This window comes from Limanda limanda, chromosome 13 (genome assembly GCF_963576545.1).
Source record: "Limanda limanda chromosome 13, fLimLim1.1, whole genome shotgun sequence".
In the NCBI taxonomy this organism is placed as follows: Eukaryota; Metazoa; Chordata; class Actinopteri; order Pleuronectiformes; family Pleuronectidae; genus Limanda; species Limanda limanda.
Genome location: NC_083648.1, coordinates 19080594 through 19095962, shown reverse-complemented (window position 1 = coordinate 19095962; position 15369 = coordinate 19080594). Strand labels below are relative to the sequence as shown.

At 43.1% G+C, this 15369-nt stretch overlaps 1 protein-coding gene across 1 annotated transcript; it reads right to left on the bottom strand.

The window, feature by feature from the left end:
* Positions 1 to 5319: 5319 nt before the first annotated feature.
* LOC133018653 (angiopoietin-related protein 1-like) lies at positions 5320 to 15324 on the bottom strand. Its single transcript, XM_061085069.1, has 5 exons — positions 15147 to 15324; positions 10915 to 11749; positions 8974 to 9167; positions 7280 to 7550; positions 5320 to 6605 (listed from the first exon to the last, which is right to left on the bottom strand). The coding sequence occupies exons 2-5, from the start codon at positions 11714 to 11716 to the stop codon at positions 6418 to 6420; spliced, it is 1455 nt and encodes a 484-aa protein (XP_060941052.1). The 5' UTR covers positions 11717 to 11749; positions 15147 to 15324; the 3' UTR covers positions 5320 to 6417.
* Positions 15325 to 15369: the final 45 nt, after the last annotated feature.

Sequence of the window (15369 nt, the reverse complement as noted above, 5' to 3'; positions counted from 1 at the left end):
CTTAGAGCTGAGTAATTAAACCAATGCTTTTGCAGTTTATTTCATTGAGGAGTTAAAACACAACAATGTGAATTTCACCCCCAAACATGCAGTGCAGTGAGTTATAAGAACGTTTTCTCCTCTTATGGCATCATGGCTTCACTGGAGCCTGAGCTAATGTGTTTAGATTGTGGCTGTGGGGATGATTTACGATTCTGATCAATGCCAAGAATGTGACCCACGAAGCCCTTTCAAATAATTATGTCTGGAATAAAGCTGAGTTGTAAAAATTTGCAACAAAGTCAGAGTGAGTTTAATTTATCCCCCTTCCCTGTTCTGGGAATGTATTATTAGACTTATTTAGGACGTTCCAACTTTTTACTGCTTAATAAAATTTATCTTAGGGGATTTTTTTTTCTGGTCCACAAACTCTAGACATATTATTGAATAACATCGCCCCAACACAGAGGCAGCAGCCAGATTATGAGTCGACAGTCATCTCACATCTGCAGCCACTTGTGAATACAGCAGAAAAAATGAACTCCTGCTAAATGAAGAGATCAGACACTGTATTGTCTGTTCTGTCATCAAAATGAGATGGTAGAGCTGCTTTCAGAGCTGGTGGAAAAAATGTGGCTAATCACATTACAGAATTCAGGTTGGACTATCCCTCAGTCTGGACTCAATTAAGCCTGAGACATGAGACAAGACTTGGATGTCCTCAAAAAAACAACAAAAATCAGTTTGGGGTTTTAATATATGTAAACATCTGCTGGCATATGCTGTTATTTTAACAGCAGCTCTTACTGTTTTTAGTTTAAGTTCTTGTTATCTCCTAATGATAAACCAGATAATGCTTTGGTACTTGTATGTTGACTTTGTTGTTAGTAGTTGAGACAAAAGCAGAAATAGAGCCATTTAAATGGCTGTAAGCTGCTTCTTCTTCTCCTCCACTGGATAGAGAACATTTCTGTGGTTCCATCTGTTTGTTCTCTGGGCTCACGTCTCTCTTGAGCAGGTTTAGACTGGGAGGCCCTTTTGTTTCTCACTGTTTAACTATGGTGTAAAAACAGTGGAGTCGATCGCTCCTCCGGCTCTCTCTCCCCAGGCAGTCGTGAAGCCTTTCGACAGACCTCCGTGACTCACGCCATTCATCACAGTGAGTGTAATCATATATCCAGGACTTATACAGTGAGCAGGGGTACAGTAGACGGTTAAAGGCTCTTCCAGTTCAGTGACTAACGCTGACTCCACAGTGTTCTGAGGTCACACGTCTTCACAGGGGAGATTCATTAGATAGCGTGATGGCTCTCTAGGCTTGAGTCGAGGATAAAAAACGTGTTTCGTGCCAACCACACGAACAATGAAAACCATCTGAATATGTTGGTCACTTATAGATGGATTTAACAGACTTAAGTGTCTGTTAATAAGCAGCTGAAACTCAATGAGCGCACTTCTCGAGGCTCAAATGGCCCCTTTGTTTGTTATCTCTGGGCTGCGATTGCTGCTTAGATTAACTTGTTTCTGCGAATGAAGAGCCTCGTTAAAATAAATCTAATTTTCCAACATCTCAACACTCGCTGGTGTGCTTCACAGCTGAATAAATTATCATTCCACAGTTTGTCTGAGAGGGTGAGTGGAAACTTAAAGCTGTCTGCTCACTGAGCTCTCCCAGACCCAAGCAAATGATCATCCATCTCAAACAAGTGTCTGTTAAGCTTCAAGTCAAAAGGCCACTTAGGAGCAGACTAAGCTATGGAGTTGTTTGACTGTCCCAGTTAGGGCAAGAATTAGTCACGGTGCTTGTTTTCAAAGAAAACAGCCCCACGTCCTGTCTGTTGACTCGCTGGTTGACACTGACTTGAGGTTTTTTGGAGGATAATGAATCACTCTCATGGACATTTCCCCCAAACAGCACATGTCTTTTAGCAAATAACAACTCAGTGTGCACGGAGCCAGCTTTTTCCAAGAATCCTCCGTGCCCAGTGCCATTTTGGTGGTGGGACTCGTAGACAGCGACGCTTCACTCGGCGACAAAGAGAGCTTTCACCTCTGAAAGCTCTGGAGGACCACACAGCAGCAGCCCTCGGCCATCTTCCCTCTATACAGGTCCCGTTTCCGAGGGGGTATACAGGCCCGAGTGTGGTCCCCTCAGCAGTGGATGTCACCTTCGCTGTTCTAATGTATGACTGCGCACAGTCTGGTTTTTGTGGGCTAATCATGCATTCCCATGCTGCCATTAAGCTGGTAAAAAATGTGAAGGGTTCAGTGTGTGCAGGGCAGAGTTATTGGAAGACTGGAGTTATAGCTGAAGCTGAATCCCACACTGGCAATCTGAGGGGCGGTTTAGCACCATGTGTCAGAGAGAGAGAGGCAGGTTTGTGACAGGAACGGGGGCCTGTTATAATCTGATTCCTGAACCAAACTGGTATAATGTGGGCTGAAGTTAAACCAACTCTCTCATCACTGTCATCAGAAGTTGTTGATGGTCGGAGAAAAAGGAAAATGTATTTTATTCCTGAATTTACAAAAGAGCTGAACAGAACAGGACAGGATGGTTAATTATCCAGAATCTATGAAACCACAGAAGAGTGTGGATTTAAATGCACAGTGTGTAGCATAGTGTTAAAGTTCCATATGGGAAGCTGAATACACCTCACCACAACCGCTATTTTCAAGCATGTAGAAGAAACAATGGTAGAAATGCAAAAATAGATTTTTAGAGTTAAGGACCTGCTCCCCACTTGGATATAAGCAGGTTGTTATTAGGGAAGGAGAACATTATAATTTTAGGTGATTACAAACGGACGACAAGATAATTATGCATTTTATATTTAATTTCTGCCAAGATCCCCTTAAATCCTACACACTGTCCCTTTAAAGAGCAGATGTGTTCAGTTGGCTGGTTGACAATAAATATCTTTAAAGATAATGTGTGCCCTTGACCATTTCATCTATACACCCAGATTAAATGGCTAGTGTGGGTTTATTTTTTACCCATGTAGGTTGACCTACATTTGCATTTTTATTTAATTTACTCAAGACATTTTTTATCCAATATCTTCCCTCAAGTACATTTTGAGAAATCCTTTCCTGCCAAGAGTGAGGTGAGATCAATACTGATTTAATGTCTGTATGCTAAATATGAAGAATGCAAAAAAGGGGACACAGCTCTCTCTGTCAGAAATCCACCAGAAATGACCTCTGAAGCTCACTATGGTCTGATTCTGTTTGAAACGGAAAGAGCCAGACTTGCTGGCTCTGCTTCCACTCTTTATGTTAATGCAAAGTAACCACCTGCAGCCTCTGGTATCAATCATCTCATTCTACTCTCAGCAAGAAAGAATTGAAAATGTCAGACTATTCCATTAAGTACAAAACCACTCCTAGTCCAGGTGTCATGGAATAGATAAGGCTGTCATTGTTCCCTGCTGTACCATCCATCCATCTCTAATCTGTACCACTCATCCTTTTAAGGGTTGTTCGGGAGTTGGAGCCAATTACAGCTGACATTGGTCAAGAGTCCGGGTCAACCCTGATCAGGTCACCAGCGTATCACAAGCTTACATACAGAGAGAGAGAACCATCCTCACTCAACCCACAGGGTATCCAATTTTCGTATGTCTCTGAACTATGGGAGGAAGCCAGAGGAAAAATCGTAGACATGGAGAGAACATGTAGACTCCACACAGTAAGACCAGGAACCTACTCGCTGTGAGGCATCTTTCTGCTATGCCAATGCACCTTCATTTTTTACAGAGGATGTTGGATCAACCTGGCCGAGGGAAGTTGTGGCACAGGATGTAGAGCGGGTCGTTCCCCTGAGCAGAAGGTTGGCGGTTCGATCCCTGTCTCCCTGTATGCACCCTTATGAATTAAATACAACAGGGAAAAAGTGCTGCAAATAAATGTACTGGGTGAATGGAAAAACAGACCTGTAAAGTGCTGAGTGGTCATCAGGACTAAAAAAAAACACCACAGACCTGCTCCACCACTACTACCTTTGAATCTCTGAAAGCTCGACACTCAGGAAACAGAGGTTTTGAAGCAGTGACAGATTCAAGGTGTAAAAACATTCACTGCACTTCAGTGAAACACAAATACAGTGGAAAATGATGAAGTGAAAAATAGTCAGATTCAGGTTGTGAGCTAGATTTCAACTGACTACTAGTCATCCTGTTTTTGCACATTCAAAATGACAACACTGCAAGTGCAATTTAAAATGAATTAGGGGTTGGGTTGTACATGCATTTATCCAAAACACTTCACAGTCGACACTGCACTCCAGAGGAAACCCACCAAGTTTGAAGTTGAGACAATCTAAGGACAGACAGAAAAGACGGAAATCTGGATTTATTAGTGGGACGACTCGTTCCCGCCCAGTCAACCACAGAAATGTGCAGCCACTTGAAAAGAGATGTCTTTGCATCGCGTTCTTCCGTCTCCCCCGGTGACTGTTTCACAACCAAAGACAAAACACAGAACCAGGATTTTATTTTTTAAGAGATCTGTTATTCTGTAAAACTTGAATGCTGCAGAGTTTGAGAAGGGGAACTTGTACAGCACCTCCCACTGTCAGGAAGAATGATAGGTTCTGTTTGGAACAACAAGTTATCAGTCTGACTCACACCCACAAGATAAGACTGAAATGTGCACGTAATCTCAACAAAGCCTGAAAACTAACAATGTCAAGTATCAATTACAGCTTTATAAATCAGAACATGAAGGAGCTCTCTGTGATTGGGAGAGTCCCCTGAAGTTACACAAAATGTTGAGTCTCAGTCGTGTGATGTTGTTGTGCAAAGGACTATGACTCATTGGTTTTATTGCAGTTTTATTTTAACATTGTAATGTCATTTTATTGGATGCTGTTTTTTCTTTTACATGTCCATAAACATGGTTCCATGTCCAGCTGAGTCCGGCAAAAGTTTGTAAAAAACCTGGATGTGAGGGCCGTTGTGGCCAATGAGGAAAAACCAGCAGAATATGAGGGTCTATTTTCAGCTCAAAGGCTCTTTCGTCTTTTTGTGTGTGTGTGAACGCAGCCCTGTTGTTCAGAGCAGACCCACCAGTTCAAACACCAACCCCCAGCTCCCCCTCTCCTCTGGGTGGAGAGGTTTCCCCCGAAGGACACCGGTTTCCTTCCATACGCTGGCGATCGCAGAGCACAGGAGCACTGTGACTTTGTCAATGAAAGATATTCTTTATGAAAACAGAATGTACATTTCTCTGTATTCAAAAGGAGGGGGGGGGGTAACTTGGAAATTTGAACCAATTCCATCCAAGTTCATCTCCTCCCTCCCTCCCTCCGCTCCCCTTCTCTCTCTCCATCCTGTCTGGCTCTAGGCAATGTGTTTCTCGTTGTCTGTCCCAATGCCTATAACTCAGCACGCTTGGTCGGCAAATATTTTTCCTGCTCCAAAACCACTCAAAACCAAATATAATTTCGTCTCCTTTCTCTCGCTCTCTTTCTTTTAACGTTGCTTGTTTTTCCCAGAGTCATACTGAAATTGAATCAATGGCCCTAATGAGAAAAACATTAAGAGCAATTTTCGAGCACTCTTTGAGAATAATTGTCACATGTAACGAAAAGGAAATTACCTCCTTTTTCTGCAGGAACATTCTTTGCTCCCTCAGAATACCTGTCCCTTTTTTCACTGTTATGATAAGTTTATTGCACACATAAATTATAGTTTCAGGTCATAGGGACTTGGGCAAAGTACTTTAACATACATCATAAAGGATATATAGCGTGTAAGGTGTAAAAAATAAAATAAAACATAGATTTAAACCTCTTTCCGTTCTCCAACTTCTGGAGATGTTGGTCTTTTTCAATCTGGAATTGGATACAGAGTCTAAATAAATCTAAATAGGTCTTAACACAATGTATTTTCCAGGTCCAGGCAAGAACAGCAAAAGTTCAGTGAGGGAGAGTTTCCCTCTGACGTTTATCTTGGCGAGGTAGGAAGAGATGCATGTAGATCCTAAAGCTTATGAATGAAATCAACACCGATGAAGTTGTGTGAGGATGTGGAGCTTCCTCTCCACGGGGCGTCCCGGTAATGAGGAAAACACTGTGGTTTCTTAATCATAAGGCAGCTTGGATTATAAAACTTCAAAAATGTAGACCTTTATTATCTATTTTCCCCAACCATCATATGTTTTTGGTGGGAAAAGAAGTTGTATGGCTTGTTATAAATAATTATGTCCCATAAATTCCTTCATGTGTGCTTCTATTTTGTGTTATACAGAGAGGACAATGTTCAAGCAGATCCCTGTCTCTATGACAGGGGGCTTTTCAAGTCACTACCGATGGTCAATCTCCAATGATGCAGTTCTTTTTTATCTTGGATCAACCAGTTACCGATGACACAAAGTCAGAAGTGTGCCTTGGCCTCCACAGCTGCCCCTGGAGCCGGCCCGGCTTACACAGTCTCCTCAGTCTATGGGCCTGATCATCAAGCGGACAGTTTTCATGGAGTAGAAGCCCCCCCCATAGTCGGCCCAGAAGATCCCGTCCTGGAACTTGCTGCGGTAGACGCCTCCATTGTACCAAACCCCGTTAAGGTTGGCTTGGCCGCAGGCGTTGTACCACCAGCCGCCTTTATGGAAATGGGCACAGTTTCCTGAGGTGGGAGGAAAAGGAAGAGGGATGATTAGACCGGTGAGGAAGAGTGTTTTTCACAGAGGGAGGGATTCAAAAAACACCTTTGATGTTGTCTGCAGAATACAATAATGAAAACTTTTTATGCAATGCTTCTACTAAATGGTGAGTCACGGCCTCTGTCACTTCAAACTACCTGACCCAACACTGCATCCACGTTTTTGATATCAGTTTTTTTTTATATATATATCACCAGGCAAATTTTGCAATCATTCAGAGTGTTGGGATGTAACACAGTAGAAATACGAATTTCTTACTTCATTTTGGGGTACTTTTCACATTTATTCCACTACATATATCAACAAATATCTGTACTTTCTCCTCCACTACAGTTTTACAATGCACTATGTTACATTTTCACATTGGCTTTTATATTTTTTTAAGGTAATCATTAACAGGAGGGGAATTGGTTTCATGATCCAATCTGAGCGGGCAGGTAACATTAGGAAAATAGGCTACACTCGGCCAGTACCTTTACTTTCAATACTCATATTCATAAATAGTATATGTAAAGACATAACTTACTTTTACTCAAGCAGAAAAATTTGTTGCTGTGGTAATTTTTTGTACTTTTACATAAATACATTGTGTGAATTCCTTTTTACGTTAGTAAAATGAACTAAAATGTTCCTGTACCTGTGAAAGCATCCTTGTCTCGATCCAGCGTAGTGAACTGTTTGCCATTGTGGGAGCTGAGGGAGTCCCCGGCGTTGCCCTGGTAGGTTCCCAGCCGCAGGCGGTAGTCCTCGCTCTGCGGCTCCAGGTGGAAGCTGCTGTACTGAGCGTAAACCTTTTTGCCCATCCAGTCCTCCAGCTCCACCAGCAGCTTGTAGTCCCCCTGCCTCCCTAGATTGTAGATGCCTTCCAGACCGAGCCAGTACTCCCCGTCTATGTTGCCAAAGCCGCTCTGAGTCAAAGGAAGATTAGAAGGTTACAGAGAAATTACAGAAAATAATGCACCTTGTTTGTTATGCGGGGGTGTTTAGAAACACGAGAATTGTTTAGGTACTTTGGAAGACGCCGTGGAATTGTTAACAGAACAGATGGGAATTTTCTTTTTGATAACATTTTGCTTGTGGATCTGTAGTTAAGAAAACTTCAAAAGATTTAAAAATATGGACTAAAGAAAAAACAATGCCCCCCTTTCTTTGACATTCCTGAGAAAGACATGTTGTAAAAGTTTGTGCTGGAAAATAAGCATCAATCTTCAAAACGCTGGTTCATCACTCAAACGCCACAGATCTCTCAGATAAATATTGGAACGGGTGCTTGTGTCAAATAACCTCGAGCAATCTACATCTGGCCATGTGCCTTCAGAACACTTCGCTTGGTCGAGGAGACTGAGGTTTGTGATTGTGGATTAGTCGAGTGAGCCAGGAGATGATGAATGATGTAGGGTTTCAGTCTGGGGCCTCCTCTCCGATGCAGCGTGTGTGTGTGTGTGTGTATGTGTGTGTGTGTGTACATGTGGTGGCTTTGTGGGAGAGCGTGGAGGCAAATCACTGTTGAAGAGACCATTTAGCTTCCAGTTACACATGCACAAGCCTGGCCGGGCCGAATGGAACACTGGATTTCTGCGGCTGCCAGCGGCGATCTCCTCCATCTCCTTCTCACAGAGCTTTGATGAGACGGCTCTATACGGTGTGGCGCAGTAAGCCAAGCGGCCATCCATCCAGGAAGGCACCATAGTAGCAGCGGTTTTGGAAAGAAGCGCCTGAAGATTGAGCTGTGGAACATACCTTCCACAGCCGGCCATCTAATGTTTCATAATGGGGATCTCAAACCAAACGAGCAGACTAACAGTGGTGCTGACGTTATATTTTGCAGTAAGTGAAAACACAAGGATACTGGCCTTCGGATATAGATTAAGATACATTTATTTGTCCCAAACACATGCACAGACATTCACAAGCACACTCATGCAAGGAGGGAAATGTAACCTCTGCTTTTAACCCATCTGGTGCCAGACACACAAAGCAGTGGGCAGCAATGTACGGCGCCCGGGAAGCAGATGTTGGGGGAGTAAGGTGCCTTGCTCAGGGGCACTAGACAGGCTAGGGAGAATCCTCTTGGATTTTTGGACAGATCAATCAGATCAATCCAGGTTCGTCTTGTTGTTGTTTCTCCGTGGAGTCGAACCAGAGACGAACCAGAGACCTTTTTTCTGCCCATAGTCCAAGTTTCTGCCACTAGTCCACCGCCTCTCCCTGAGCCCCAAACACTCCAGATCATTGGCACAACTCTGAATGAGCCAAGTATTCAGAATATTGGCCCGAGAGAGGAGTGAGAAAAAAGGAGACAGATCATGTCAGGAGACTTGACATAATCACCTTGTAGCTCTCCCAGTTCCTGAAGAAGTTAACAGATCCGTCCCTCCTGGTCTGGATCACGGTCCAGCCGCCGTTGTCTATGTCCTGTTCGCACCAGACCTGCAGCGGCCGCTCTGCTTCGTCTGGTCGGATCAGGTACATGCCGCTGGTGCTGTGGCCGGCTTCCTGCGCCTCCAGGCAGTCTCTGAATGGGCCTGAAAGCAAGACATGACAACAATACTTATTTTACAGCCAAAATAGAAGAAGAACCACTTCCTCCTCTATCAACTCCATTATAAATGTCGATTTATTTCATGTAATTATCTTTAGCTGTTGATCACAGTGATTTTTGTTCTCAGGTTATGATTTAGCTGACTTGAAGCAAGGATCAAGAAACAGGGGACCCAAACCCTGTCCAAAATTAACCAAATTGCACACAACAAACGACAAAAGGAACATTTGTCGAATTAAATACTGAAGAACTGTTGCAGCAGTTCTTTAAACTGTCCGGCGGACATTGTGAAAAACATCCTAAAGTGACTTAGTGAGAGTTTAAGCTCCTGAACCAAGCAATGACACCCACCAAGTTCTTCTCTCTTCATCAATAATGGATATTCCCACGTATTGCATCTTTATTTTCTAGTTTTAAAGTAAAGCAGTAAAAGTAGTGCCTGATTATCATCGCTTATGTTTCCATCTTTATTTTTTTCTTTAAGGCACGATATTTTCATCCTTATAATTCATTCGCTGAATCGTGGCTTGTTAAAATGAGTTGTCAGGTGCAATCTACGCTATTTCTTTCCATTTATCCGTTTTACCACTGAGGTGCAAAGGCTACTTCTGTTTTGATGTTCCTAAATTGGTGAAACATGTGTCAGACAGACTCTGATCTCAACTCAAGCTTGAACACAATTATAGTGGCTTTATTTTGGCCTTGTGGGCCAGTTTTGAAAAATGTTTGTACCAAAAGACTGAAACAAACACATCAGTGCCATTAGTTTACATGCTGAAGAAAACACTGTGTGTGACAGAGGTTTAAATAGAAGGAAAGACCAGTAAACAGGAACAAAACCGCACAGACAATCTAATAGAAAACACATTTCAATGGGTTCACAAAGATACCCTTGTTTACTATGTCCTCCCGGAACAGCAGAGAAAAATGGGGCTACTTAAATTTTTTATAAGAACCTTACAACATGCCATCATTCTAGGTTGAAAAGTGGTCACCACTGTTTTTAAGTGGTAAGAGTGTGGCCCTTTTCAAGGTAATTCTCATTAGAAGAATTTTAATTACAAGCACATGGAGCACTGAGGGAACTTAAAGGGGCATATAACTCTCTACCAGGGTCCTTGCTATTAATATAATATAGTTAAGGAGTCCATTCACAACATGAAACTTAACAGGAGCTTATATGAGTCAGCCTGGGTCTTGTCCACATCTCAGATGCAATGGAACAGTCTCATATGGATCATTTTCAGCTGCACTGAATTCCTACGCACTTTATTATTCTTTGGCAAGGCCACTCTAAAAGTGTCAGGAATTTCTGTTGATGAGGACAAAATCACACCCGTTAGGTCTTTCTTTGCTTTGCTTTATGTCCCCTGCCTAAATTCAGACGTTACAACGTTTTTATTTCCACTCTCGTTTGTGTTCTTTCTGGTGAGCGTGGAGCAGAGTTCCAGCTGAATTAGCAAATCTTTAACCTTTCAGAATGAGGCCACTGGCCCACCTGCGGCTGTACTCAAACCCAGAGATTATTATTTTGTTATGGTTGGCCTGCGAAGTCAGAGCTGCTCCAAATATTACACTGACTGTTTTGGATTTTCGTGAGTGGATCAAGGCTTAAATGAATGAAAAATAACAAAGTGGTAGATGGATGGATTGATAGATGGATAGACAGATGGACAGATGGATGATAGATGGATAGATGCATAAATGGATGGATCCATTCTCTCACTTACCTTCTGTACTGAAGTTCCTCTCGGGAGGATTCTGGACTTCCAGGGTATCACCTGTGGGTGATGGCCCAGAGCGGGAGCCCCTTTCCCGCGCAAACCTCTGGGTGTGGTCCCTCTGGATCTCATTGGTGAAACGTGGCACATTGACAGGAATGTTTTCAGGCACCACCTGCACTAGTGGAGGTCCCATTGGTGGGTGCTCATGCCTGCGGCTGTACACTTGCATACACTGCTCCTCCAGCGCTCCAATCAGTACCGACTGGTTGTTCACCACTGCCGACAGGGCTGAGTACTTGGTCTCCAGGTCCCTGTACCTGGAGGCCAGACGTAGAGACTCAGAGGTGGCATTGAGGATGCGTGTCTCCAGCTGCGCCAGCTCTAGCGAGTTGTCCCTCTTCCTGATGATCTCATGCAGAAGCTGCATGTAGAGTTGGGTCACCCTGGAGTTCATGTTCCTGCTCTCTTTCCTCAATAGCTTCATCTCATTCACCAAGTTGCCGTCCACATCGACCACCAGCTTCAAAGTCTCCATCTCCCCACGCTGCTTGGACAGAAGGTCGCGCACTGCAGCCACGTCCAAGCGCGTCACTCGGTCCTTGTCTGTGGAATAACCCCGAGCAGCACAGATGGGGCCTGTGATCTTCTGCTCGGGGACCAGGAAGGTGTAAGAGCATTTCTTGGTTTCCCCGTTGGCCTCCGGTGCCCTCCGTATCCGAGAGAGAATGGGGTTCTTGGTGAGGGCATGGCTGTTGCTCCAGAGGGCCAGACCAAGCAGCGCAAATAGACTCCATGTTCCAGGTCCCATGGTTCTTCCTCTCTTTAGCACCAAACTACAGATCTGTAAACAGGAAAGAAAAAAGACCATTTTACTTTCAGGGCAAAACTGGTGTTATTCTATTTTGTAGGCTGCTAATTGTCGATAAATTCCATCAAAAAGTTATCAAATTGTATTTGTCCATCTCTCAATGCTTACCAGCTCCCCTACATTTTCCCTAGGATTTAACTTAGCATCTATTGGTGATACGTTAGAGTTAATGTTTCAAAAACTATTTGATGGTTGCACAGATATGCATGGTCTCCAGAGGATGATTACCAATGACAATAAATTAGTCGAGTACTTTTTGATAAAATAAAATCACTTTATTTGGTGTGTTATGTTAGCATTGACATTGGGGACTATTTTCCACTGTGGACCAATACACAGTTTGTGGGATAGGAGTTGCCTTTTTACAGCATTAGAAAGCAATTGTCTCAAACAAAACTATAATATACGGATGTTCCTCATAATGTTGCCCAGTGCAAAACTAGGGCTTGGCTCACTAATCAAAGTTTTTGGACACCAGCTAAGATCTCTGACATGGGCTCAATTACATCTATGATACTGCTTTATAATAATTTGGCTTCACTTATAGTAAACTACTTTTTAGTTGATTCGTTTTAGTATTTTCTTTTGACTTGTGGACATGAGAGACATCACCAGACTTATTCTTTGATTTGAGTGTTTTACTTAGATTTTTGCCACAACTCATCTTGTACTTTCTGTTCAATTTCCTCCCAGGCACTCCATAAAAGGATGTTGTTATGCAGATGTCCTTTTTTCTTGTATTACCCAATATATTTCAACCATAGTGCCGGCAAAGCTAAAATAGACCAAGAGCATCTGTTGACATAAAAGCCTGTGGTCATTATTCAAAGCACAGGACTCGCTTGATTCTTTAGTAGTTAGTGAGCTTTTAAATGTAAAGTGAAAAGACGCTCCTGCTCCGGGCAGGATGTGCCATCTGGTTGGCTTGTGGTGGAGTAAGAGCAGTGTCACCCCTACCCACCCACCACAAATCTGTTATCGTTACTCATATTTTCAATACATTCCTTTATGTGTTGTCTTTCATTAAGCCCCTCACCACAAGTGTATCAGGTGTCTGGGGGTGAGCAAGTGCAGAGATCTGTTTCTCCACATCCTCCATTAACCTCCCCTATATCCTTTCAGTTTACCTGCACTGGCTCGCGGAAAAAACACCAACCTTTGAGTCTGAAAACACTTAACTTAACATGAATATAAGCTGTAGAAATTGAATCTGTGAAGCCATGCATGACTCTGAATATATTATTTAAAAGGTACCACATCCACTGCAGTCTTTAATCGATTCTTGAGTTGTAGAACGATCAGTAGTGAGCACCACGATAGAAAAACAGCCGGTAATTATCACTGGGCCAGTCTGACTCTTTGTGAATTTTGCCTTCTCTGCCTTATGGGCACATACCGAAAATTTGAATTCGATGCGGAACAAAACAGATTTAATGTTTGAGCGGTGGCAGAGGGAGCAGGAATCCCTGATCTATGAGTAATGTTTTCTGGAGTCTGTTTTGGGATGGAAAAGCTTGTGTGTTGATCTTATTGGTTTTGACAGCCCAACGAATGGAGCAGGAGTGGGTGATGACCCAAAAATGCACGTTAAGTAAGAGATCCCACCTTCCATATCCAGTAGCGAGGCCCTGCTCTGGGAGCCAGGGCTACCGGCGAGCCAAATGCAGGCTGATTTTGGCAACCATGCCAAAATTAGAAGCCTGTCAGAAGGCAGTCTGATGAATATAGCCAAGGAGGTTAAGTAACCTGCACCTAACACTTCTGATGGAAAGACCCTATGACCCACTTCAAATCTGAGCTCATCAAAAACAAATCCAGTGAGGATTTTAACAGATGGCAAAGCGACAGGACTAAATGAGTCCAAGACAGAGACAGCAGGGGCTTAGAATCGTTTCTGTGGTCGACTCTTGATGTTTACTTGCACTGAAGAGTTCTCACCACAGTTAATGGGACTGATCCCAGAGCATTACCTAAGCTCAAAGTGCTGCTCTTGCAGAATAGTACCCTTTTGTCATTGTCATAGGAAAAAACAAGCGTGTCTCAAGAGTCAAACATAATACGAAGCTGTGTGTTTTCATTAAGCACAATGGCCTCGTTACAGAAAGCACAGAAAGTACTTAAGTCAACATTGATTTTGTTATAACTATGTTGTTGCAGCGATGTTATTGAAACTTCCCTGAAGCCTGTATTTTAGATTTAACGTATGGAACAAGGCTCAGTTTGTTTCGTCAGAGATTATGCAGCATCTGAGGGCAGAGGTAAAAGTGCACTTTGAGGAAAACGGGCCATGTGTCAGCACTCAGAGACACCTTGGCACTGTCACTCCGCTATTATTACCCAAAAAGAAATTCTCCCTGTTTTTCCGTAATCACGGGTCATCCCCCTTTCAATAGCTTGGTCTCAGCACTTGGCCCGTCTTCACGTCTCCAACCCCACAATATGAATCTCACCAGCCCTCGACCTGACAGGAGTGACGGTGTTTACAGAGAGGGCTCCTCAGCCGGGAACTGTGAATCTCATCTGCAGCTGCCACCACCAGGCTTCTCTCCATCGTTCACACCCTGCTGGTCTTCATCAAGGCCGCCGCATCAGCCCTTTTTTTTGTTGACTTATTGGAAAGGTATTTTCTCCTCTACTCTCCCTCACTCCGAGCCAGATCTGGCCATATGCAGCCACCTCATCTATATTAATGCTGTGCTCACAGGTTAAACTTTGCGGTGGCTGCTTTTCCCAGCCCAGAGTGGGAAGGGGGGACGGAGCCAATCGGCCCATTGACTCAAATCGTACCACTGAGCTCTGCCTTACTGGTACACTCCTCAATTAAAAGTTGTTTTATGTATATTCAAGCCCAAAAAAAGCTTACACCGCATTTGCACCCATAACTTTCTCTCCAACATAACAACTTAGTTGTGGCATTTGCTTTCGTCCAACAGATTTTTAGGAGTTAGCCAGTTAGCCCACAAGTTATTCCAATAGTGCGACTGATTAGATCCATCTGCTGACAAGATGCAGTAGCTTCATACATCGTGAATTTGATCAGGATACAGGTTTTTACAATACATATGAATAATCTTAATGTGGTCAAATGTTAAACTCAAATTTATTTAATTTTGATAAAAAAATCATTCCATTGTTATTTTAGGAAGCATCCTGGATGTGAAGCATATCCAAATTTAATCTAACAACAGTGTTTAAAATTACATTGACCTTTCCTTGTAAATTCTATTTTTCTTATTTACAGTTAAGACAAGAAATATCTAGCAATTTTAGCAATTTTAACACTTTAACAGAGAGGATAGAGAATATATACAAAGGCCACATGAGTTTGATGAATAACCTGATCACAATGGAGCAAAAATAATAATCTTACCTGTGTCAGTGAGTGAGTTTAGTCAGTGGTCCGGGATGTGCAGGTAAGACCCAGCCAAGGCGTCTCAGTTGTGGTTCCTATGTAGGTTCATGCTCTCCATTCTCCTCCTCTCACTCCCAGGCTCCCCCTATGTGCTGCTCTCATTGAGAATGAAGGTCTGCACTCAGCTATGGCACAGGCAAACACCGTCCACCGAGGGAGAGAACAGTGGAGGGTGGTCCGT